General features: G+C 41.2%; 3 protein-coding genes across 4 annotated transcripts; 1 reads left to right on the top strand and 2 right to left on the bottom strand.

Moving 5' to 3' along the window:
* The first annotated feature begins 976 nt into the window (after window positions 1-976).
* On the top strand, window positions 977-14,266 carry LOC116718175 (tubulin alpha-1B chain-like). Of its 2 annotated transcripts, XM_032559879.1 has the most exons (5): window positions 977-1,113; window positions 1,899-2,121; window positions 2,200-2,348; window positions 2,503-3,429; window positions 14,046-14,266. In XM_032559879.1, the coding sequence occupies exons 1-5, from the start codon at window positions 1,111-1,113 to the stop codon at window positions 14,097-14,099; spliced, it is 1,356 nt and encodes a 451-aa protein (XP_032415770.1). In that variant the 5' UTR covers window positions 977-1,110; the 3' UTR covers window positions 14,100-14,266. The 2 variants fall into 2 exon arrangements, with proteins under 2 accessions (XP_032415770.1, XP_032415775.1); XM_032559884.1 differs by lacking the exons at window positions 977-1,113; window positions 1,899-2,121; window positions 2,200-2,348; window positions 2,503-3,429 and adding exons at window positions 11,287-11,467; window positions 12,564-12,786; window positions 12,884-13,032 and having other exon boundaries at window positions 13,119-14,266.
* LOC116718187 (tubulin alpha-1A chain) lies at window positions 4,861-7,830 on the bottom strand. Its single transcript, XM_032559892.1, has 4 exons — window positions 7,696-7,830; window positions 6,433-6,655; window positions 6,188-6,336; window positions 4,861-6,008 (listed from the first exon to the last, which is right to left on the bottom strand). The coding sequence occupies exons 1-4, from the start codon at window positions 7,696-7,698 to the stop codon at window positions 5,028-5,030; spliced, it is 1,356 nt and encodes a 451-aa protein (XP_032415783.1). The 5' UTR covers window positions 7,699-7,830; the 3' UTR covers window positions 4,861-5,027.
* Window positions 14,267-14,536: 270 nt separating the features above from the next.
* pmelb (premelanosome protein b) lies at window positions 14,537-22,553 on the bottom strand. Its single transcript, XM_032562096.1, has 12 exons — window positions 22,454-22,553; window positions 20,297-20,392; window positions 20,065-20,211; window positions 19,317-19,445; window positions 18,865-19,026; window positions 17,922-18,254; window positions 17,305-17,517; window positions 16,786-16,923; window positions 16,574-16,676; window positions 16,274-16,479; window positions 16,107-16,197; window positions 14,537-14,962 (listed from the first exon to the last, which is right to left on the bottom strand). Exons 1-12 carry the CDS (start codon window positions 22,509-22,511, stop codon window positions 14,806-14,808), a joined length of 1,833 nt encoding a protein of 610 aa, XP_032417987.1. The 5' UTR covers window positions 22,512-22,553; the 3' UTR covers window positions 14,537-14,805.
* Between the last annotated feature and the right edge of the window lie 1,579 nt (window positions 22,554-24,132).

Below are 24,132 nucleotides of genomic sequence, written 5' to 3'. Positions count from 1 at the left end.
AATTTGTCCAACGAAGTCAATAAGCTACAGATTTTCACTAACCATCTTTACAAACGAAGTCTAAAGTGCTGGGATGAGAAAAAAGGAGAAAAACTAGTTTCTCCCATAGAAAAATCTTGAGCAAAAGCAGCAGGAAGCTAGGTTGTTCTCTTTATAACGGTTTACCGTTTGAAAGGCAGGGTTTAATCACATTGGTTGGATGCCATGTGACACCCATTCTTATTGGTTAAAATTAAATCAGATAATGTGACGACACAGCATGAACTCGCTCAAAAACCAGGAAGTCCGCCTGTTCTAAAATAAATTTCAACTTTTGTTTGTGTTTTTTCACGTACGGGGTTCAACAGTCGCTGTAATGCATCACTTTTATAAGAAGGCACAGCACAGTTTAGTGTTATGGACGTTGGCTAATCGCCGGCACCGAGGGTTAGGCCCGGGACTTACTACCTTACGTCAACGTCGGCGCCATCTTGTGAGGGGCATTTTTAAAAACGCAGAATACAGCACAAGGCTGTTCCGTTTTATTGAGTAAAACTGTGTTGTTGTGACGCTGTACATTGATAAGACTACAATTACCTACATGACATAACTAATGCCTCTTTAATAAAACGTCATTATATTCCTTTATTTAACCAGGTAAACCCCGTTGAGATGTAGATCTCATTTTCAAGAGGGACCTGGACATTGTCTTTTGAAAACTGATACTTAAAACGTTTATGATGTTAGGGATCTGCCAACATCCACTAAAACGCAGCCATAATATGCTTTCAAAAAATTATTAATTAAAATGACGATAGAAGCCTGTGTGTGAATTAATACAGACACTACTTAATTCAGAACAGGCGGTGGCTTTTCGAGAGACCTCGTGCTGTGTCGTAACATTATCTGCCAATTTAATTTGATCTCGACCAATAGGAATACGTGTCATGTGACATCCAACCAATAAGATTAAGCCCTGCCTTCATAAGCCGGTATATAGGCACCGCCTGTCTTCCTTCTTTTCATCAGTTTCCTCTCTTGCAACAGACTCTTAACAGTCTCTCCGTGGGAGAAAACTAGTTTTTTGTTCTTCTTCCTCATCCATCCTAGCACTAAAGATTTTGTGGAAACATGGTGAGTATGAAACTATAAATGCATCGGTCCGTTTTTCTTTTGTTATAAATAGTGGTCGTTTTTTGAGTCGTCTCTGTTGAGCTTAAACAATGGTTTAATCAGACATTAACGTCGGTATTTACATATTAAAAGTTGTTTATGGTTTTTTTTTTATGCCTTTGAATATAAGCTTTCTGAAGGTAGGATTTTCTTTTTTTTTTTTTTCTTTGTTTTTTTTTTTTTTTTTTTTAAGTGGCTAGGCTTCCCTCAGCCGAAATGTAAGTTGAGTCATGGGCGTGTTTCCGGCTGTTCTTTGGCCTCTTTTCGGAGTCGCAGAGCATGACGCATTCCTCTGTTTCAGCGCCTTTTTGAACAGGCCTCTGTTGAAACCACAGTCCCTGCCTTTTGTGACAAAAGCTTAACGCGCTCGGCTTCACTGCTTTTTCATGGTTGAACTGGCAGATTGTGTTGCCAAATTTTCATATTGACCCATTTAATCCGTTGCAGCTGTGCTGTTCTCTTCCATCACCCAACTCTAGCGTGGAAAGAAAAAAGCAATTTATCTCTTAGGGGCGTGTTTCTTTGTCTAATGCCCCAAGAGATTACAGTCATCTGGTTCTGGTTTTTAGTTCCTTATAAAGGCACTTATTAAATTTTTCTTCTTTTTTTCTCCCTGATAAGCGAGGTGCAGTGTGCACACCATGTGACTAATGACCTTGAGGCTATTGACTATAATAGGACAAGACATGTGGCCTTCTTTAGAAATTGAACTTTTTACAAGAACTAAAATGTTTTCTTCTTCACAGCGTGAATGTATCTCAGTGCACGTTGGTCAGGCCGGTGTTCAGATCGGCAATGCCTGCTGGGAGCTCTACTGCCTGGAGCATGGGATCCAGCCGGACGGACAGATGCCCAGTGACAAGACCATTGGAGGGGGAGATGACTCCTTCAACACCTTCTTCAGTGAGACAGGAGCAGGGAAGCACGTCCCTAGAGCTGTTTTTGTAGACCTGGAGCCCTCCGTCATTGGTAAGCTTGACTATTTGTGATTGATTTTGAAAAACTACCTTTAAAATGCTCATGATACTATAAATTTGTGTTTTCCAGATGAGGTTCGTTCTGGAACTTACCGCCAGCTGTTCCACCCAGAGCAGCTGATCACTGGGAAGGAAGATGCTGCCAACAACTACGCCAGAGGACACTACACCATTGGCAAAGAGATCATCGACCTGGTTCTGGACAGGATCCGTAAGCTGGTGGGTGAATTCAGACAGAGATTTTAAATTTCTTTGCAAAATGTTTAATTTGGAACAGAACATTTACATGAAAGTTTTAATCACCTTATTGTAAGAACAACAAAATGTACTCTGGTAACATGCCGCATTCCTTGTTTTTTATTTGTATCCTCAGTCTGACCAGTGCACAGGCCTGCAGGGCTTCCTGGTCTTCCACAGCTTTGGTGGAGGAACCGGTTCTGGTTTCACCTCCCTGCTGATGGAGCGTCTCTCTGTGGACTATGGAAAGAAGTCCAAGCTGGAGTTTTCTGTTTACCCAGCTCCCCAGGTGTCCACAGCTGTTGTGGAGCCCTACAACTCCATCCTGACCACCCACACCACCCTGGAGCACTCCGACTGTGCCTTCATGGTGGACAACGAGGCCATCTATGATATCTGCCGCAGGAACCTCGACATCGAACGCCCCACCTACACCAACCTGAACAGGCTGATCAGCCAGATCGTGTCCTCCATCACTGCGTCTCTCCGTTTTGATGGTGCCCTGAATGTTGATCTGACTGAGTTCCAGACCAACTTGGTGCCATACCCTCGTATCCACTTCCCTCTGGCCACCTACGCCCCTGTGATCTCTGCAGAGAAGGCTTACCATGAGCAGCTCACTGTAGCTGAGATCACAAATTCCTGCTTCGAGCCGGCCAATCAGTTGGTGAAATGTGACCCTCGCCATGGCAAGTACATGGCCTGCTGCCTCTTGTACCGTGGCGACGTGGTGCCCAAAGATGTCAACGCTGCCATTGCCACCATCAAAACCAAACGCTCCATCCAGTTTGTGGACTGGTGTCCCACTGGTTTCAAGGTTGGCATCAACTACCAGCCACCAACTGTGGTTCCTGGTGGTGACCTCGCCAAGGTCCAGAGGGCTGTGTGCATGCTGAGCAACACCACTGCTATTGCAGAGGCCTGGGCTCGGCTGGATCACAAGTTTGACCTGATGTACGCCAAGCGTGCGTTCGTCCACTGGTATGTGGGTGAGGGAATGGAGGAGGGAGAGTTCTCCGAGGCCAGGGAGGACATGGCAGCTCTGGAGAAGGATTATGAGGAGGTTGGAGCTGATAGCTTGGGAGATGAGGATGAAGGAGAAGAATATTAAACGCAGCATTGTCTGTCTACACTTCTGTATGTTCAAAATAAAGATGTCTTGCTGCACTAATTGTCCCTTTGTTGTATTTTCTTTCCATTCCTTATGTTGGACTGAAAGCAATTTCTGCAAAGCTGCCCTTATGGAATGACTAAACATGCCTGGATAATGTAACTAAAGAAAATTCATGTTGCCTCTCGTTTAATTCTTCTACTAAAATGGTGCTCTGCTTATCTAGAGTTGTATTTAACCTGGAAAAATGGTTGACTGCTGTATAAAGACCCTTCACAGAGAAAATTGCTAGGTTTCTGTTGGAGCCATCCATTGCTCCTCAGTAAGTGATGCATCACTGAATCTGATCTGAGATTTATAAATGTTTCATCAAAACCTTCAACTTGTATCTTGGACCTAATGCCAACCAAATGAAAGTGTTCCCTTTGACTACTGCCCCCATTTTAGATAATCTATCCTTGGTACTGCAGGCTTACATGGTAACTAATTAAATCTTTAACAAATTGTTTCAATCAATTAGATTCTGTGGTAATGTTTGATGGGCAATATATATGCTACCCTATGTTTGGGCTGCACAGTGGTTCAGTTTGTAGCACTGTTGCCTTGCAGCAGGAAGGTCCTGGGTTTGATTCCCGACCCAGGGTCTTTCTGCACAGAGTTGGCATGTTCTCTGGGTACACCGGGTTCCTCCCACAGTCCAAAAACATGACAGGTTAATTGGTCTCTCTAAATTCTCCCTAGGTGTGTGCCTGGTTGTTCTGTCTGTCTCTGTTGCCCTGTGACAGACTGGTGACCTGTCCAGGGTGACCCCGCCTCTTGCCCAGAACGTAGCTGGAGATAGACACCAGCAGCCCTCCTGACCCCACTAGGGGACAAGGCTCTTAAAAAATAGATGGATGGCTGGATGTTTCAAAGTGACTTAAATTACAGGCATAAGCTTCCTGTCTTATATAAACTATGAGAAAATAATTGCTAATCAAGTGTGTGAGCATCTAAATAGTACTGATGTGTTGGAAAACTTTCAGAGATCATCATGACACTGAAAGAAAAAAGTTAGATATTCTCTTGGGCTCAGGTAACGGATTTTGGGAGTGCTCTGGTCATCCATATCCCCTATTCTGAGTCATATTCATCAACATAAGAAACATAGGATGGTTAATTGTGTTTTTGGAGACTTCTTGGTTGAAAGATTTTACATTTTAATCTTGTAGGGACTATTGATATTTATTCTGTGTAGCCACTGGAGGGCAGCATGCTATAAAACATAAAAGCTGAGAATTTCTGATAATACCATTCAGATAACTGACATGTCTGCAATGTACCAGACGCAATGCATTCATAGCACATTGAAAATAGGTTTTTTAAATGAATACAAGACAAAACTTTAAATCAGAGATTTTATTCAGAACAAAGCCAAACTTGATCATTTCAGGAGTTTTATTCAAACGGCAAACATGATACTTTGATGGACGAACATCTCTGTTTGGAATGCATTCAAGAACACAGTGCATGTAATCACTTTCTGCTTTCCTGACTTCTCTGTGGTTCTTTCAATACTCTTCTCCTTCCTCCTCTCCCTCACCCTCAATGGAGTCAACTCCAACCTCCTCGTAATCCTTCTCCAGAGCTGCCATGTCCTCCCTGGCCTCGGAGAACTCTCCCTCCTCCATTCCCTCACCCACATACCAGTGGACGAACGCACGCTTGGCGTACATCAGGTCAAACTTGTGATCCAGCCGAGCCCAGGCCTCTGCAATAGCAGTGGTGTTGCTCAGCATGCACACAGCCCTCTGGACCTTGGCGAGGTCACCACCAGGAACCACAGTTGGTGGCTGGTAGTTGATGCCAACCTTGAAACCAGTGGGACACCAGTCCACAAACTGGATGGTGCGTTTGGTTTTGATGGTGGCAATGGCAGCATTGACATCTTTGGGCACCACATCACCACGGTACAAGAGGCAGCAGGCCATGTACTTGCCGTGGCGAGGGTCACATTTCACCATCTGATTGGCCGGCTCGAAGCAGGCGTTTGTGATCTCAGCCACTGAGAGCTGCTCATGGTAAGCCTTCTCTGCAGAGATCACAGGGGCGTAGGTGGCCAGAGGGAAGTGGATACGAGGGTATGGCACCAAGTTGGTCTGGAACTCAGTCAGATCAACATTCAGGGCACCATCAAAACGGAGAGACGCCGTGATGGAGGACACGATCTGGCCGATCAGCCTGTTCAGGTTGGTGTAGGTGGGGCGTTCGATGTCGAGGTTCCTGCGGCAGATATCATAGATGGCCTCGTTGTCCACCATGAAGGCACAGTCGGAGTGTTCCAGGGTGGTGTGGGTGGTCAGGATGGAGTTGTAGGGCTCCACGACAGCTGTGGACACCTGGGGAGCTGGGTAGATGGAGAACTCCAGCTTGGACTTCTTTCCATAGTCCACAGAGAGACGTTCCATCAGCAGGGAGGTGAAACCAGAACCGGTTCCTCCACCAAAGCTGTGGAAGACCAGGAAGCCCTGCAGGCCTGTGCACTGGTCAGCCTGAGGATACAAACAAAAAACAAGGAATGCTGCATGTTACCAGAGTACATTTCGTTGTTCTTACAATAAGGTGATTAAAACTTTACTTTTTCTATGTAATTTCCTACCATGTAGATGTGCTCTTCCATATTAAACATTTTGGAAACAAATTTAAGAGCTCCGTGTGTGAATTCACCCACCAGTTTTCGGATCCTGTCCAGAACCAGGTCGATGATCTCTTTGCCAATGGTGTAGTGCCCTCTGGCGTAGTTGTTGGCAGCATCTTCCTTCCCAGTGATCAGCTGCTCTGGGTGGAACAGCTGGCGGTAAGTTCCAGAACGAACCTCATCTGAGCAGAAAAATTAAACATCAAATTAATTTAGATTTACAATTTTTTCACGTTAAATACCAAGTTTATTTGTATGGCAGAAGTGATCTTGCTTACCGATGACAGTGGGCTCCAGGTCTACAAAAACGGCTCTGGGGACGTGCTTCCCTGCTCCTGTCTCACTGAAGAAGGTGTTGAAGGAGTCATCTCCTCCTCCAATGGTCTTGTCACTGGGCATCTGTCCGTCCGGCTGGATCCCATGCTCCAGGCAGTAGAGCTCCCAGCAGGCATTGCCGATCTGAACACCGGCCTGACCAACGTGGATGGAGATGCACTCACGCTGTGAGAAAAAGAAAAAAAGAAATAAATTAGGAGAATTTTAACAGTTTACTAAAACTATTTCATACTGATTAAGAAAAAAGACTTTTATTAACACCTGTGAATGAAAGAAAAAACAACTTATGTGATGCATGTGATAAATATAACTATCATGATTAATAATTTTCGACAGAAATTCAATTTTTCAGCTTTGGACCTGAAGTTCATGGTTAAAATGTACTGTTAAATCAGCTGAATAAGAAGACGTTCATTTGGGTTTGCTAATCTCGCGGCATTTTGTTACTCTTTCTCTTTTTTTCCTTGCGCAATGCAGTTGTGTCTGGAACTGCGTTGCTACGCAACAAACGCGTCACTTAGGCAACCGGTGATGTTTGTTTGAGTCTTTAAATTTACGTGAAAACTCTTAAATCTGATCGACTAGCGGTAACCTCGATATCTTTTATGACCATAAAGCTTTAACGCTTATATGACCATTGAAAATCGCGGAGCTACATAGACTCTGTTCAGCCTTGCTGATAGCCATTAGGAACGAGTCCGGAGTGTCCATTACTCGTCTGCATTTTTAATGACCGACGCCATGCTGACTGTGCATTTAATCCATTTTCAGTCCGGATAAGGTTTCGGTGGGAGTGGGTCACTCTGCCTGCCACTAAATTACAGCCACAGCCTCCAGCTGTTACCTTGTGATGCTGACCGGGGTTTCAGTCATGCCAAGGGGGCTGGGATAATAAAGCCTTCGTTATTCCCACTGTCCACCAAGGAGGGTGGGGTGAAGAGACTCTTTTGTCCAGACTGCCCGCCACGTCCCCATCCGAACCTCGCCAGAACCCCTCCCTCCATCAAACATGACATTTTCACCTGCGCTTTGTAGCATAAATAAAGCGTTTGAAGCTGGAAAAAAAATACAGTTTAAATGCCTCCAAACTTCATTCATTGTCGTAAATACATTTATTTTTACTGTTTAAATCAAATTATCTCCCTATACACCATCACCTAGACCTCAGTTATGTCCTTTTTGCAAAGCTTGTTAAAGGTTCTTACCATGTTGTTTTGCTGAAGTTGTGAAAGAGGACGGAAGAGTCTCCTCGGAAAAGGAGTCTTACAATACGACAGTTATGAGGTCGATGTAAGAGATAATGGCGAACATGATGATGCCGGAGCTATATATGCGAGTAGAGCCCCGGCGCCGGCAACTTCTCCACTCCTATTGGTCCATTTCCTGTCACTTTGAGGCTCGCAATGATTTCGTTGATTTCTATTGGACCATTCCGAAGCTCAGGGGAGTCTCCGCCCATCAACCCCACCCAGCTGGTAGCCTGCCCTCCTGGTATTGTACTGCAAGCATCATGGCGTTTCTGCTTGAGTAGAAAATGCTGCGTAATTTTTAAAATAATGTAAAAAATAAAATAAAATAAAAACTTGGTCAGCCTGATAAGAACTGTAGTAAAACAGTTTTTGTATCGTTTTTATATGAAAAAATCAATTGAAAAATTAAAAAAGCAAACTTGTAGCACCAATAATATATTTTATTATAGCAGGAATAAGACATGATATATGACATTCCTTTCACAATTTTTTTAAACAAATGATTGTTGATTTTTTTTAATGTATTTCATTAAATATGACAAAAAAATAAGAAGAAAGAATCAGACAGCAAACTGTGAGACAACATGTACAGTATCATCAGGAAGATATATTGATTTCTTTTCAAATCTCCAGAGTGGACGCCCATTCTACAGGATGCAGCATCATCCAGAGGATGCGTCATTATGGCTAACAGATAGAGTCCTCTTCAGTCTTTTGTTAGTTGAAAACAGCAACAAAAAGCCAAACATATTTTTAAAAATGGTGGTGAGTTGCTCCAGAGCTGGGATTTAGATAATGCTAGATCCAGATCTGTAAATGTGGCCTGCAAATTGAATTCTACATAATACCTACCCCATAATAAGCAATATATCTCAGATTTCCTATTAACCTTGCTTGTTTTATTTTCATCTGGAAAAATCTCCAAAATGCACTATTAGGGCAATACTTGAGCTTTTTATGAGTAACATGTTAGAGAATGTTTTCACCTTATCATTTAATTCATTATCTTGTAAATTTTGTCCAGAATTTCTAAACCTATTTCAAATATTCCAAACTTCATGATGATATTTCAGAATTTGCACAGCCTTAAAAGCATCGCAAAGCATAATTAAAAACATGTCTAACATATTTTATTCAGATTTTTTGTACATCCTATGGAACTGACTCACATCATAATGTTTAATGCAAAAATGGTCATGCAAAAAAACCCCTGCTTTTACATGACGGATGTGGTCTAAGTCTGATTTTATCTGCTGTTGTTTGGCCAGACTTTACAGTCTTCTTTCATTAAAAAGAGGTCAAACTGCCCTGTCACACATGAGGGATGCAGGCCACAGAGAGCTGTGGACATCCAACCCTTCCCCCTCCATCCCTGCTCCTAAGATTTAACGGTTCCTACAAGCTGAATAAAGGAGTTGCCTGGAAACAGCCCTGTAACCACACACAGAGAGCGCCTTCATCTGGGCAACACGTGACCCAGCTTAAACTGCAGCTCCATTAGGAGGCTGTGCCGTGTGCAGGGGGGGGGATGTGATCTTTCTCTCTCCCCAGATCTCCATGTCTTGTCTCTGTGAGGGAAACGCCCATCCGCTCTTCCCATGAGGATGGTGTGCTGTGACTTCAAAATGGATGAGACAAAGCAGCTCTTTATCTTGGGGTTTTTTGTTATCTTTCCTAAACTATCACCTTTCAGAAACAATGACCACAAACGCTTTTAGACCCAACACGTCTTTAAGCCCCTTAGTTGCTAACAACAAAATAATCTCCATGAAACAGTGGTTAGAGTCATGCTACACCTTCTTTGACTGTGGGCAATTAGTGGGCTACTTTTAACAACAAACATCCACTGACAACAAAACCATGGTTGGATTTTGAAATGTGTCTTTTATTCTTCTTGTGTGCTGCGTTTTTCAGCAGCAAACAAAATACATATTTAGAATAATGTGCCATGTGGCACATTGTTATAAATTATCAGCATATGCCATGTGGCTCAAAAAACAATCCATGCCGCTCATGTGGCATATGCCAGAGAGAGCCACATGAGCGGCATGGATTGTTTTTTATTAAGTGTGACCTGAACTGGACCTTGGGTCCTGCCCCAAAGCGGCCAGCAGCCAGGCCACCTGTAAGTGACCCAGTGTTCCCAATGGCCATTTCCCTCATAGCAACTGGGGACTGGTTTTGATTCAGTTCTTGACTGAATGGTTCAGTCAAAGACCAAACCTGAAGAAATGCTTCTTTGTTGTAATAAACCTCTAATATTTTTCAAAGAAAGGTGAGCAGAAATGTGAGTCTCTAGCGTTGCAAAGTGGTGCAGACATACCCAAAAAGTATAGAAACTTCTACATGTGCAGATGTATTTTCTTTTATTCTTATATCAGTGAGTCATCATATCCAGGAAGTCAACAGACTTAAAATAGTTTATTACAATTTTCATTTGATATTTCTGGGGTTTTTTTTGCTTGCACTCTCATACAGGAAGCGTTCTGCGACAGACGGAGAATATGCTCTGTCACAGTGTTGGGTATCAGGTTCTCAGTTTGCGTCGATGCAATACAGTGAACTCCATGCCACGAAGGACCACTCCCATCCCCAGCATTCCCATCCTCCTCTCTGTTCGTGCTGAGCAGCTGCTATGACCCTCCCTGCTTCACAGCTGCTGGGGAGAGAGGAGGAAAGGAGAGAAGGAGGAGGAGATGGGAATGTTCTCAAACAGTCCTGGCTCACAGCCACAGCTCTTTCCTGTTCTTCCCTTTCATCCTTGAAGTCATTTCGAGTGTGATACATCATCAGCGCCCTTGTTTTAGGACAGAAAAAGAAATCCTACATTAAGATTCAGATTTTTGACTGAAAAACAGATTTTCATAAACAGCATTTAAAGCTGGAGATCCCTAATAGCCACCGTCTTGCACTTCCCAGACGCTTTGCATTATTTCACACAAAGTGCTTTTCAGGCAGTTTCAGTTCCTTGAACAGGCCAGAACCAGAAGAAGCTGCATGAACCCAGCCTCTGTGCTGCTGAACGGCAGAGACACGGGCAGCCACGTGATCGCCCCACTGGATGACATCATTGCAGAGGATCTGGGACAAAGAGGGAGAAGAGGCAAGAAGCTGCCATGCCGGACTGACACCATCACAGCAGGTCTCTGCAACATGAACGCCCTGCAGACGTCAGCTTGTGACTGAAGCCTCTTAACCTGCAGGAACATCTCAGTCTTAGGCGTCATTTACTCTTATTTGTCTGAAATGCTGTGAGAAGATGCCACACCCAGGTGGAGGCTGGTGCACGGATAATAAATGAGCGTTGTCTGAACTCACCCATCACGTCAAAACTATTGCATATAAGCACCATATGAGAGAGCGAAAATAAATCACAAAATAAACATTATTATTATTATTATTATTATTATTATTATTATTATTATTATATTACTGAGGTTAATCTGTTTACATTTTTTGCTTATTTAAAAACCCTAAAATATCCTGCAGTCTGATCTGCGCAGCATCACCAAATGGCGGCGGTAGAATCGTGTTTTTTCCACTCAGCACAGGAGCAAATCCGCTGCCCTGCCTGCATAAATCTGCCTGCGCCGCCCTCCCATTCAGCAGTTGTTGCATCGACCCCGTTGGGTACAACACGCAACGCAAACACCCCGTTTTTTACAAAGCCTCCTTCTTGGCATTTTCTCCTTCTCCTCTTCCTCCTTGAACCTCAGACGGAAAAATGGTGAGTTTTTATTATTATTTGTGGTAAATAAATCTCGACTGGAGGAATTTGTGAGGCAGAAATTGGTCAGGATTCATCCCCAGCCGGCGTCTCGGCTGTCACACGACGTCGGGAAGGATTTTCTTCTTTCGATGCGTAAAGCTTTTAACACGTGGGGGTATTTTATTCTAATCGACGTATCAGATGTTTACTGTATATTTTAATTACATTTTGAATGAATGGAAGCTGTCAGATTATATAGATGATGCACAGATTGGTGAGCAGTTGTGGCACAGTGTGATTGTCATTGTTTGGAGATGAGAACAATGCATTGACTGGGGGCATTTAGACACACAATGAGAGCAATAAATCTGTATAAAATGTTAATTAAAAAAACTTGTTTACTTTATTATTTATGTTTTGTTATAAATATTCCCATTTGATCTATTTATAAACCAAAACATGAATATTTACACGTTTTTAATAAAGCTAGAGAAGGGCGGTTTGTACTGTATATGGATGGAGACACTAAGATTGCTTTCATTTTTTTCTTAACGTGACCCAATATATAATTTACGAAAAATAAATAATTCATGTTATTCTAAGCTTAATTTCAAATAACAACATAGTTTTAATTAAATTTACCTTCTTACTGCAAACAATCTGATTAAATAAACTTGAATTATACAACAGATTTGGAGGGGAAGGTCTGTTTTTTTATTCTTTTTCTCATTTTGTGTTCAAGCATCCGCTGTGATTGTGCATCTCCAGGGAGATCAAGTGGAATATTCCAGGCTCACAGAGTGTCCCGCCTGTGCCCATGCAAATTAATTTGCATGTGTGCTTATGCTTGCAAACTAGATGCAGGAGTTGGAGAAAAAGGCCAGAGCATGAAAAAAAGCGGATCAAAAACGAGAGAGGGGGCTTCTGCTGGCAGGCATTCTGAATCCCCTGCCGATTGTGGTGCAGGGTGGTGCCTCCTCCTGCTGCAGTACCTAGTCATAACAGACAGGGGGAGCACTTAGATGTCTCCAGAATTTGGATGTGTTAATGTACTAAAGACTGTATTGGTTTAATCTAAATTGACAAATCTTTTTCCTTGCCCTTTGCTCCTCAGCGTGAGTGCATCTCCATCCACGTTGGTCAGGCCGGTGTTCAGATCGGCAATGCCTGCTGGGAGCTCTACTGCCTGGAGCATGGGATCCAGCCAGACGGACAGATGCCCAGTGACAAGACTCTTGGAGGAGGAGATGACTCCTTCAACACCTTCTTCAGTGAGACAGGAGCAGGGAAGCACGTCCCCAGAGCCGTTTTTGTAGACCTGGAGCCCACTGTCATCGGTAAGCAAGATCACTTCTGCCATACAAATAAACTTGGTACTTAACGTGGAAAAATCTGTAAACCTAAATTAATTTGATGTTTAATTTTTCTGCTCAGATGAGGTTCGCACTGGGACTTACCGCCAGCTGTTCCACCCTGAGCAGCTGATCACTGGGAAGGAAGATGCTGCCAACAACTACGCCAGAGGACACTACACCATTGGAAAAGAGATCATCGACCTGGTTCTGGACAGGATCCGAAAGCTGGTGGGTAAACTTAATGCCGGTAATTTCCAAATTTGTCTCTGAATTGTCAATCAGCAATTGATTTTGGTTTCCATCTTTGTCCTCAGGCTGACCAGTGCACAGGCCTGCAGGGCTTCCTGGTCTTCCACAGCTTTGGTGGAGGAACTGGTTCTGGTTTCACCTCCCTGCTGATGGAGCGTCTCTCTGTGGACTATGGAAAGAAGTCCAAGCTGGAGTTCTCCATCTACCCAGCTCCCCAGGTGTCCACAGCTGTCGTGGAGCCCTACAACTCCATCCTGACCACCCACACCACCCTGGAACACTCAGACTGTGCCTTCATGGTGGACAACGAGGCCATCTATGATATCTGCCGCAGGAACCTCGACATCGAACGCCCCACCTACACCAACCTGAACAGGCTGATCAGCCAGATCGTGTCCTCCATCACTGCGTCTCTCCGTTTTGATGGTGCCCTGAATGTTGATCTGACTGAGTTCCAGACCAACTTGGTGCCATACCCTCGTATCCACTTCCCTCTGGCCACCTACGCCCCTGTGATCTCTGCAGAGAAGGCTTACCATGAGCAGCTCTCAGTGGCTGAGATCACAAACGCCTGCTTCGAGCCGGCCAATCAGATGGTGAAATGTGACCCTCGCCATGGCAAGTACATGGCCTGCTGCCTACTTTTTCGTGGTGATGTGGTGCCCAAAGACGTTAACGCTGCCATTGCCACCATCAAAACCAAACGCACCATCCAGTTTGTGGACTGGTGTCCCACTGGTTTCAAGGTTGGCATCAACTACCAGCCACCAACTGTGGTTCCTGGTGGTGACCTCGCCAAGGTCCAGAGGGCTGTGTGCATGCTGAGCAACACCACTGCTATTGCAGAGGCCTGGGCTCGGCTGGATCACAAGTTTGACCTGATGTACGCCAAGCGTGCATTCGTCCACTGGTATGTGGGTGAGGGAATGGAGGAGGGAGAGTTCTCTGAGGCCAGGGAGGACATGGCAGCTCTGGAGAAGGATTATGAGGAGGTTGGAGTCGACTCCATTGAGGGTGAGGGAGAGGAGGAAGGAGAAGAGTATTGAAAGAACCACAATAAAGTTGGACAGGAAATAATTTGTCACAACACATTCTTAAATGCATTCAGACCAGAGATGTTTGTCCATCAAAGTATCGGGTTTGCTGTTTGAATAAAACTCCTGAAATTGTCAAGTTTGGCTTTGTTCTGAATAAAATCTCTGTGATGTGAAAAGTTGTTTGTCTGATTATTTATCTAAACATGCTCAAATCAAAACTTCCAGATCTACTGTAATACAACTTTTGGTAGCATCCCACTTCTGCACACCTGAATCACATGACTGTTTTCTTTACCAAGCCATTGCAGAGCTTAGAGATGCTGATAAGCCATTTGATTCAGGTGTGTTGATGGGCGGTGCCTAAAAGTTGCAGTGTGGGGCTTCTACAAATGTTGACCTGGTGAGTAGATTCAAAGTGATTAAAATTATCCAACATTTTGCATGTATACTATAAATTTCAGATAACTTTAATTAACATGCAAAAACATAAACATTTTAGACATTTAATTAAAACATCAAAATCCAGTTTTGTTCATGTCCAAGAGGTTTTGTTCACACTTCTTTAAAGAAAGTTAAAAAAAATCAGCATATCTAAAAAATGAGTTAAAGGTACTGCTTGATTTAACACTACTTATTTCATATTTGTGAGGCCTTTATTTAGAAAAAAAAAGTATAAAATGCCTCTCAAGGGCTTTATTTGTTTGATGCTGGGGATTTACAGCGGCCTGTCCTGCAGCAGAGGGCTGTTGTCGATGGCTCCTCGTCTGTTTAGGGAGTTCCAGAGCATCGAAGCTGCAGCGCTGCTGCGAACCCCACTGAGCTGTGGGCCTTCAGATGCAGCTTCCTTTAAAGGATGGTATGGTTTAAGACGCCTGTGCAAAGCAGAAATATAGACATTATGTTTACACTGATACATTTTGTAATTCAAGCCTGTGAATTATTTAACAGAACCCCACACAATTAAGAATGTGAATGGGTTGGTCAGTACTCTTGATATATTGAGATACTGAGTTCTTGAATTTTTTTTCTGCCACAGAAATGAACATAGTCTCCCAATAAGACAAGTTAACATTTTTTATCTTTTTTTCCTTCGTTTTACAGAGAATAGTTAAAATAGAAGTATTTATAATAAGGTACCATAAGCATCTATCATTAGCTGTTTGTAACACCAACTAGTGGCAAAACATTCACTGTTAGCTTAACTATAACTTTTAACTAAATATTAGCTTTGAATATTAGCTGTTAGCAGTAGACTTGATGCTAACACTCTAGCTGTTAGCAGCTAGCAACATATCTGTTGTTAGCTATACATTAGCTGTTTTGTAACACGTTAACTGTTAGCCACATATTAACAGTTAGCAACATATCTATTGTTAGCTATGCACTAGCTCTTTGCACATTGGCAACATGTTAGCAACATGTTAGCTCTTAGCGACACATTTGCAGTTTGCAATACATTAAGTTGTGGTAAAACATTTCCTTTTAGTCACACACTAGCTTTAGCCATGCATCAGCAGTTAGCAACACAATAGCCATTAACAACATATTTGCTGCTAGCCACACATCAGCTGTAAACAATAACTTTGTTTCTAGCATTTCAGTGGCTGTTAGCCATGCTGCATTTGTACACAGTATTCAAAATGAGTTCAAAGTATGAAAAGTCATCTTGCAGAGTCACAGATTTCAGCTGTTTGCAGGAGGTTGTCATCCCTAGCCATATAGAGATCCAGTTTAAAATTGAACAGGGAGTGAGCAACCCTGAGACTCAGCTTCCAACATTTAGATACAAGGAAGCAGATTAGAGCTGATAACTGTCAGTAAAAGACTTTCAGGCCCTGCTGTAACAATGAAGGGCGCCTGTAGTTTTCAGTACTGAGGAAGATGGAGATATGTCTAATTTGAATATGTTCTTATCCATGCAAATTAAAGAAGCTCTGGATGTAAATCTGGGATACTTGATAAAAACCACTGTGGAAAGTTTGAGCAAGAGAAGATGTTGAAGATGACAGTTCCTACTTGTAGGAGTATCCAACAATTCCCACTGTGAGAATGAGTACCAGGACACCCAACAGCATGACGATGGTGCCGGAGGAAGACAAACCTGAGCCTGCAAAAGAGTTTCCACAATCAAGAAACCTGACAGAGTCTCTTATTCGCTGGCACATTGCAGGTTTCTTACATACCCAAGTCAACTGTGAATCTGGCAGTGGCAGCAGCTAAACTGACATCATTTGCCATGGAAACGTTGATGCAGTAGTCCCCAGAGGAATTAAAGAAGTGACGCAACACCAACTGGCACTCCTTGGAGGGCTCCAGCAGGTTGCACGCCATGTGAATCGGCTTCAGGCAGTCTGAGTCCAGAATCACACTGCAGACCTCTTTGGGATGACTGGGATGAAGAAAACCCAATAAATGAAAACTTTCTTGAAGTTAAATCCAAGTTTCTTCATGTCCCTAAATTATGGCAAGCCTTCCTTACACACCTTCCTTGGCAGGTCACAGTAATGTCTAAAACATTTGTGTCTTTTCGAGGTGTTGTCATGAGAACATTTTCCATTTGCACAATCTCTACTTTTTCAATGCCCTCTGGAAAAAAATAAAAGATGAGCATCATTTATGGTCATTTCAAACTGAAACAACATAAAAACATTGTTTATGTTTATGTTGTTTCAGTGGATGTTTAAAAATAACTCACCAAAAACTTCAATGCCAGTGCAGAAGGAACCATATCTATATATCACACAGTCATCATCGGATGGTTTGTCCTCTGCTTCCCTCTTAGCAACAGCAATGGCTGCAACTCGCCCTGACAGCCTCACTGTTCTCTTTCCATCTGGCCACAAACAGAACAATTAGTTACTTTTTCTTATATGAATGCTTACTCAAAAAACATATAGGTATTTATCTAACTCCAAAAAACCAAAACTTTTACTTCTTACAAGAAAGGAGACATTTTTAGTTTACATTTTTAAGAGTTTAAGCAGGAATCAAACATTGTCTGTAGTGATTTTTTCTTTTATATTTGGATGGATGATGGATGGATGGATGGATGGATGGATGGATGGATGGATGGATGGATGGATGGATGGATGGATGGATGGATGGATGGATGGATGGATGGATCAGAGGTTCAGTACTTTGTTGTTTTTAACCTTTAGTCAATCAGAAACTTTCTCTCTCCAGTTTTAATCGTACTCAGATCGTGGTAACTTACTTGCCGCCATCTTGTTTCCTGTTTGGAGTTTGTTTATTGGGGGTGGAGTCTTTGCTACTGCAGCTTCCTGGTCAGCCTGAACCATGGAGGGAGTGGAGGCTTCTCCTTCAGCGTTGTCCTCCTCGGTGTCTGAGAGAACCATGTTGATGTTCAAATGAGCTGGTTTAGTGGAGACCAGTTTGGGAACAGGAGAGACCAGATCGGGAGTTTTCACTTCACACACAGAAAGTTGTTGAATTAGTTTGCATTTTCTAGACAAAAGAAATCGTAAAAAACACAACATTCTTGATATACTAGCAAATCTTATGTTTTCATTCCAGGACACTATTTGGAAATTAGACTGGTTCAAGTCAATTAATCAAATTTCAGTGTCCTGTTCAATATAATGAAAAATACAGTACAGCCTACTGAGATTGTACATTTTAGTCGATTTAAAAAAAATTAAAAGCTTGGATGGATGGATGGATGGATGGATGGATGGATGGATGGATGGATGGATGGATGGATGGATGGATGAATGGATGGATGGATGGATGGATGGATGGATGGATGGGTGGATGGATGTTTCCACCCTTCACCCGTATAAATTACATGAACCAGCAGCATCGGTTCCTGACCTGTGGTTGCCTGGTCGGCAGTCGGTCCGGTGCTGGAGGTCGGGGGGTCGGATGGCGGGTCGCAGGCCTTATCAGGGATGACCGCCTGGATGACCACCTGCGGTTTGAACGATCCAGAGCTGACGTACGTGTGAGTGACGGTCATCTCTCTGGATATGAGCGCCCCGCTTTCATCGCCAAAGTCCCAGTTGAAGGTGATGTCTGCGTTGCTGAGGTACTGGCTGGGGTCATGGAGGGTCACGGTGAAGGCGATGGCTCGGTTCTGCACGAAGCGCATGTCTCCAGCCACGATGTCATTGACTTGGTCCAGGGAGACGGCGAAGGGGATCTGATCTGAGGAGATCAGACGTTTCAAACTGATGATTATCTTAGTAATTGGTTAATCTATCAATTGTTCTGGTGATTAATCAATTAATCTACTAGTAAATTGACACATTCTGCAGGTTTTTCATTTATTTATTTTACACAATGTTAGAAATAGAATTTTTTGGGGGATTAACCAATTAATAATTAAATAACTACATGTACATGTTTCTTTTACTTTTGCCACTTGATTAAACTTACTTCTTTGTAGACACAGTTTCCAGTTCATGATAATATTGTGTGTTGGTGGATTTTGACTTGTTCTTAAACACTCTGCTCAATCTTTTGGGTTTTCTAACATTTTAGTGATCCAAAACACACAATAAAACCAGTTTCCAAACCCAAACATATTAGAAATTGGTGAACATTCCTGAAAAGACAATAAACGAACCAATTTCAATCAACTCTACCAATCCAGCCTGGATTCTGACATTTGAACCCAATCATCAGTGTCAGATTCATCAACAACTCAAAATAGACATAAGGTTCACTTCTATGACTAGAGTAAATAAACCTTTGATTAGACCTGTATGTAGTCTTACTCTTCTGTTTGTAACTTTTTGTTCAGCTCTAAACTTACCAGTGATGGAAAACTGCGTAGAAGCATATCCCAGAGGAATAAACTTTTCTTTGCTGCGGTAGTGATAGATGACGATGTCCATGGTGTAGGAGCCCAATGGGATGTCATCCGTACTGATGGTCAGAGAGGAGCAGGGCCCGTCTGCTACCTGCCAGTACTGACCTGCAAACCAGCAGAAACACAGAAATCCATCAGCAGAGCCTGATCTGCTCATTAACTTTAATCTGACAGAGTTATGTTTGATTTCTGCTCATTAACTTTAATCTGACAGAGTTATGTTTGATTTCTGCTCATTAACTTTAATCTGACAGAGTTATGTTTGATTTCTGCTCATTAACTTTAATCTGACAGAGTTATGTTTGATTGTGCTTGTTTTTTGGGGATATGTAGAGCAAATACAAACTGATTTTTTTCCAGTGGTTTATCCATAAGTTCAATAGAGCTCCACTCACCCCAAGTTTTCCACACAAACACATAAGGCGGCTTCTTGTCATCCTTTACTGGTGTCCCATCTGGAAAAACAGCTTCCCAGTCTGCATCCTTTGTTGGATAAACTGGTTCTGACTTAAAATATTTTGTTCCTGTAAGAAGAAAATGAAAGATGGTTATCTAAATATGCTCTAATTCTTTAGACTACATGTCTAAAAAGAACCTTCAAAAAACAGTCATGTGCTCAAATATTGTTTTATCAATCAAATCAAAGCAGCTCTTCTGTCTATGCTGCCAAATTACATGAATGGAAAAAGATGCTCTTTATTATTTAATTTCAATAAATATTCATCAAATGCTCGAGCCTTACGCCCTCTGGTGGGGTGGCCTATCTAGACATGCCACCCTGCAAATCCCCGTCAGTGATTTGGATGTGGAGCAAATTACGCCCCAACTCGCCCATTGTATCTGAAGATTTACTGCATCTACGAGTTAATTTACTAACATGATTTGCAGTTAAAATGTTATTTCATATTTTATTTATGTACTTCTTGGAAAACATAACTATGAGAGACGTATGCAGTATCTGGAAAACTATCCACTCCCCTTAAACAGCTTTTCTTTCTTTCTTTCTTTGGCACTCGAGTATCAAGTATTTTTAACTCAAAAAATTTATACACCCTTGGATTACACATTTTACAAAAAAACTCATTTGTTTTCTTTCCCCTTTCATCCAAAACCCCAATAAGTGTGTGTGTGTGCGTGTGTTACCATTGACTACACAGTCTTCAGCCCAGACCACCCTCCCATCAGAAAGAACTTCCTGGTTGTGGGGGAACTCCAGTTCAATGGTGAACGTGACTTTGGCTCCAGTCAGGGTTGGTGAATCATTCCTAACATTGAAGTTCACCTTTCCACCTGAACAGGTAAAAAATCAGAAATATTTCTCCATCAGTCCTGCAGATGTGGCTGACAAACATCTGGGACTGTTCAGCACACTGACCTTTCCAGGAGTCTTCATATTTCGGATCGCCTGCTTTCCAGATCGGGTACATTTTAGCGTTCCATGATGGGTAGTGAGTGAAGCGATTTTTAGCCTCTGAAAAATGAAGAATCGATACTCTGATCAATAAACTATGGATGATTTATTCAGATCTCCTTAAATTTATTGAGATTTTAACCAACTTTGCATAAAGTGAGTTTGGAATGTTTTATTTTAAGCCAACAGTGAAAACTTGTGGTACCAATCTCTCTCATGTGACGCTAATCTGGGTGTGTGCAGGATTATATTACAGATTAACAGTGTCTGAGGGCAGATTTGGGATAAAATATCCAGCCTGGAAACAGAATCCTGTCTAAATCAAACATTTGATTGGGATTATTAAAGGAACAAGTGGAACAACTCAACAGAAATCAGCTTTTATTCAACATGTTTGAAAGTTTAGTTCAGAGATATTTAAAAAGAAAAAGGTAAAATTAAAGCAATAATCATTCAATATGATTTTATTCCAATTTTGGCACACATACATTTTTTAAAGTCACTTCGATTCATTTAGTTTAGCAGATTTCAGTTTCTCTAACAGATCCATCAATAAATAAATCAATCAAGTTTATTTGTATTATTTTATTTAACATTTCAGCAACAGGGTAGTTCAAGTTAATTTAGCGAATGCATAAAGTTTTTATGCTTTACATCATAAAAACATTAAATAAAATATCATAAAAACTTAATAGATTCACCAATTGTGAAACCAGTAACAAACATTACATTTGGTCAAGTTCCATCATCAAAATAATCAATACACAACAGATATGTTGTGCCTGTGATTATGGGTGGAAAACAAACAGGGCAGCATCTTTATCAGATGCAACTCTTTACTTTGACTAGACCGTTTCAAGACTTCAGTTTTGCTAGATTTACTTCTGTGATGTGCTTTTACCCCAGAGTCTAGAATACAACGTTCCCAGGTCATGTGGCTACAGACCCCTCAGCAGCCGCTGTTTTTGTGCGGATATTTTGGTTTTCTCCAGACGTCCACATTGGTTGTCTGATCTGTTCACTGTTCCAGAGGTTTTGCCAATCATTCAGACACAACATTGCAAACCTGAGAAAGTAGCAATATTATTTTCTCCTGAAAGTCATTCCAAATTTTTTCTCTTTTTCTAATGAGTTGGGATGAATTTGTGATGCCTCATGCTAGCGGTTTAGGTTATCCTGAGTTATTTCTGCAGCTATACAGCTATACACTTAGGCTGTTGGAGGACAATTTCTTCTTCTACTGCTCTCCAATTTGTATTATTTACTGTTATTTAAACTGTTTTGTTTTCTCTACAAGCTACACCTAGTCTGACATTTCCTGTTTGTAGAGCAAATCAAACATTCTCCTACTCATATTATTAACTTTTGACTTTTCATGAATATAGAAAGTACATCAGTTCTTCTGTCTGTTTTTGTGTCTCTGCTCTGTAATCCTTCTTGCCAAAGGAAAGTTTTTCTTCTCTGCTGTCGCTGCATGCATGCTCAACAGGAAGAATTTCTATAAAGTCAACAACTTGTCAGAGAATATCTACAAATAATGGGAAAACACAAAATCTTGTCAAGTAAATCTGGTCTACTTTACAGGGAAAATTTAAAACAAAGTAATGTATAAGTAACTTTTCAGCAAGAAATAGTCAATAATTTCTTGATATTGATTAAAAAATACTAGTTCCTACTAGTTCAGATTATTTCACTTATGGGAAAAATGTCTTGTTTTAAATGAAATAATCTTCCAATGAAACAGACTTTTTCATCAATATTAAGGAATTCTTTTCTTAAAACAATCTTATTACCTCTAAGTTAGTTTTTGTGATTTACTGGTAAGATTTGGTGATTTTGCAGTGTAAATAACGACTTTTCATCATTTATTTAACTTTTTTATGCTCATCCAGCAGCATAAAGTGGTAAATAATTTCCATCTAAACCTCTTTTGTGGCCAGTTAAGTTTGCTGGCTGGTAAATTACATTTACTGTTAAGTGTGGACATTTCACAAACAGCTTTGATCCGTTGGTAAGATTAACCTTCTGATTTGATTTGTGCGACCCAGCATCTTGTCTCATGCAACATTTTATTTTATTGCTGATAAATTTAATAAAAAGTAAATGATTTTCTATACTCACTTGCCAAAGTTTGTGAAGTTACAGTGAGAAGCACCAGCAGCAGAGCGGACGTCCACATCGTCTCGTCCCCCGTGAAACGGCCCCTGAAGAACCAGGAGGCAGAGAAGGACGGCCTTTATAAACTCTGAGGTTTTAGCTGCAGAAGCACCTGCCTTCCTGCTGCTCCTCCCCTCTAGATTTAAGAATGCTTTGTTTCATTGTGATTGGATTACACTGCAAAAACACAAAATCTCACCAAGTATTCTTGATCTAGTTTCTAGTCTATTCTAGTGCAAATATTTTACTACACTTAAAATAAGACAGAACTAATTTACAAGTAACTTTTCAGCAAAATATGAGAGTTTATTTTGAATCATTTCTTAATATTGATGAAAAAGTATTATTGCCACTGGCAAATTATTTCATTTATGATATTTTTCCAATGTTATAAGTGAAATAATCTGCCTCTGGAAATAATAGTTTTTCATCAATTTTAGTTAATTATTGACTTAAAACAAGTTCTTATACCTCTCTGAAAAATTACTAGTAAGTTAGTTTTGTTTTATTTAAACTGTACTATGATATTTTCACTAGAAACTGGACCAAAAATACTGGTGTTTTTGCAGTGTATTTGCCGTCCTGTCATCATCTTTGGATGGACTGTACTGAAACTAATTTTGTTGTACATCTGCACAATAACAATAAAAGCATTTTGGATTCTGATTCTGAAAACCATCAAGCAAATATCCATTAAATACATTGATCAATGCTCCAGTTATTATTAATTAATGGCAGGAATTTAGCCTTGATTTAAAGAATTTTGAATTTCAGTTATTTTGAAAAACTTGAGTTTCAAAACTTTTAAAAAACAGTGAAAAGTAGCTCTACAAATGACTCCTGCAATCTGAATACATCATTTGTCTGCTACAGATCATACAATTTTGACTTCCACTTCACCATAATGAGCTACTTTTTATTTGTCTAGCTAATAATATCCATGTAATATGTGACTATAACATAGCAAAACATGAAAATATATGAGGCATCTTTTGGATTGCTTTCTTTATCTATAAAAATCACAACATTTTGTTTCACAATAATAAGCAGATATGTAAATATTACGTAAATAGATGAATATAAACATATATAACGGTGTGTTTAAGTCAGAATTTTCCTTGCATGCATACCAGTAGACTATAAAATCCTTTCCTCTGAAGTTGTCTGACCCACTTTTTATCTCTGATTAGTCCTAATTGTGCCCAGATTTACTCTGAAGTTTCCTTCAGACTGCCAGTGAAAAGCTTAATTCTCTATACTTCAATTCATGCTTTCTTTCTTGGAGAAAATTAGACCGTCTGTAGATTCAGGCATACAGCAGGAGTTTTTTATTTTATTTTACCAGAACAATAGGTTACACATGACCTCAAGGAGCAAAAAAACGATGGAAGGAATGCAACAGTTAATGAGGATTATTGAGCCACTTGTGACTCTTTAAATTCATCCGGCTTTGTTCCAAACCCCGAAACTTTAAAGTCACAATTTTAAGCTTTCTATTGTCTCCGTATCATATGGCAAACCGCAGTCCTGTTTAAACAATGTATGCATTCACAGCAAATCCTGCTCAGATGTGGCTCCTGTCATTCTGTTGAGCAATTTCTGACATCTGCAGAAATCTATCAATCTGCCGCTCCACTTCCTGG

This window comes from Xiphophorus hellerii, chromosome 1, assembly GCF_003331165.1.
Source record: "Xiphophorus hellerii strain 12219 chromosome 1, Xiphophorus_hellerii-4.1, whole genome shotgun sequence".
In the NCBI taxonomy this organism is placed as follows: domain Eukaryota; kingdom Metazoa; phylum Chordata; class Actinopteri; order Cyprinodontiformes; family Poeciliidae; genus Xiphophorus; species Xiphophorus hellerii.
The sequence above is the reverse complement of the archived record's forward strand: the minus strand, read 5'-3'. Positions and strand labels throughout refer to the sequence as shown.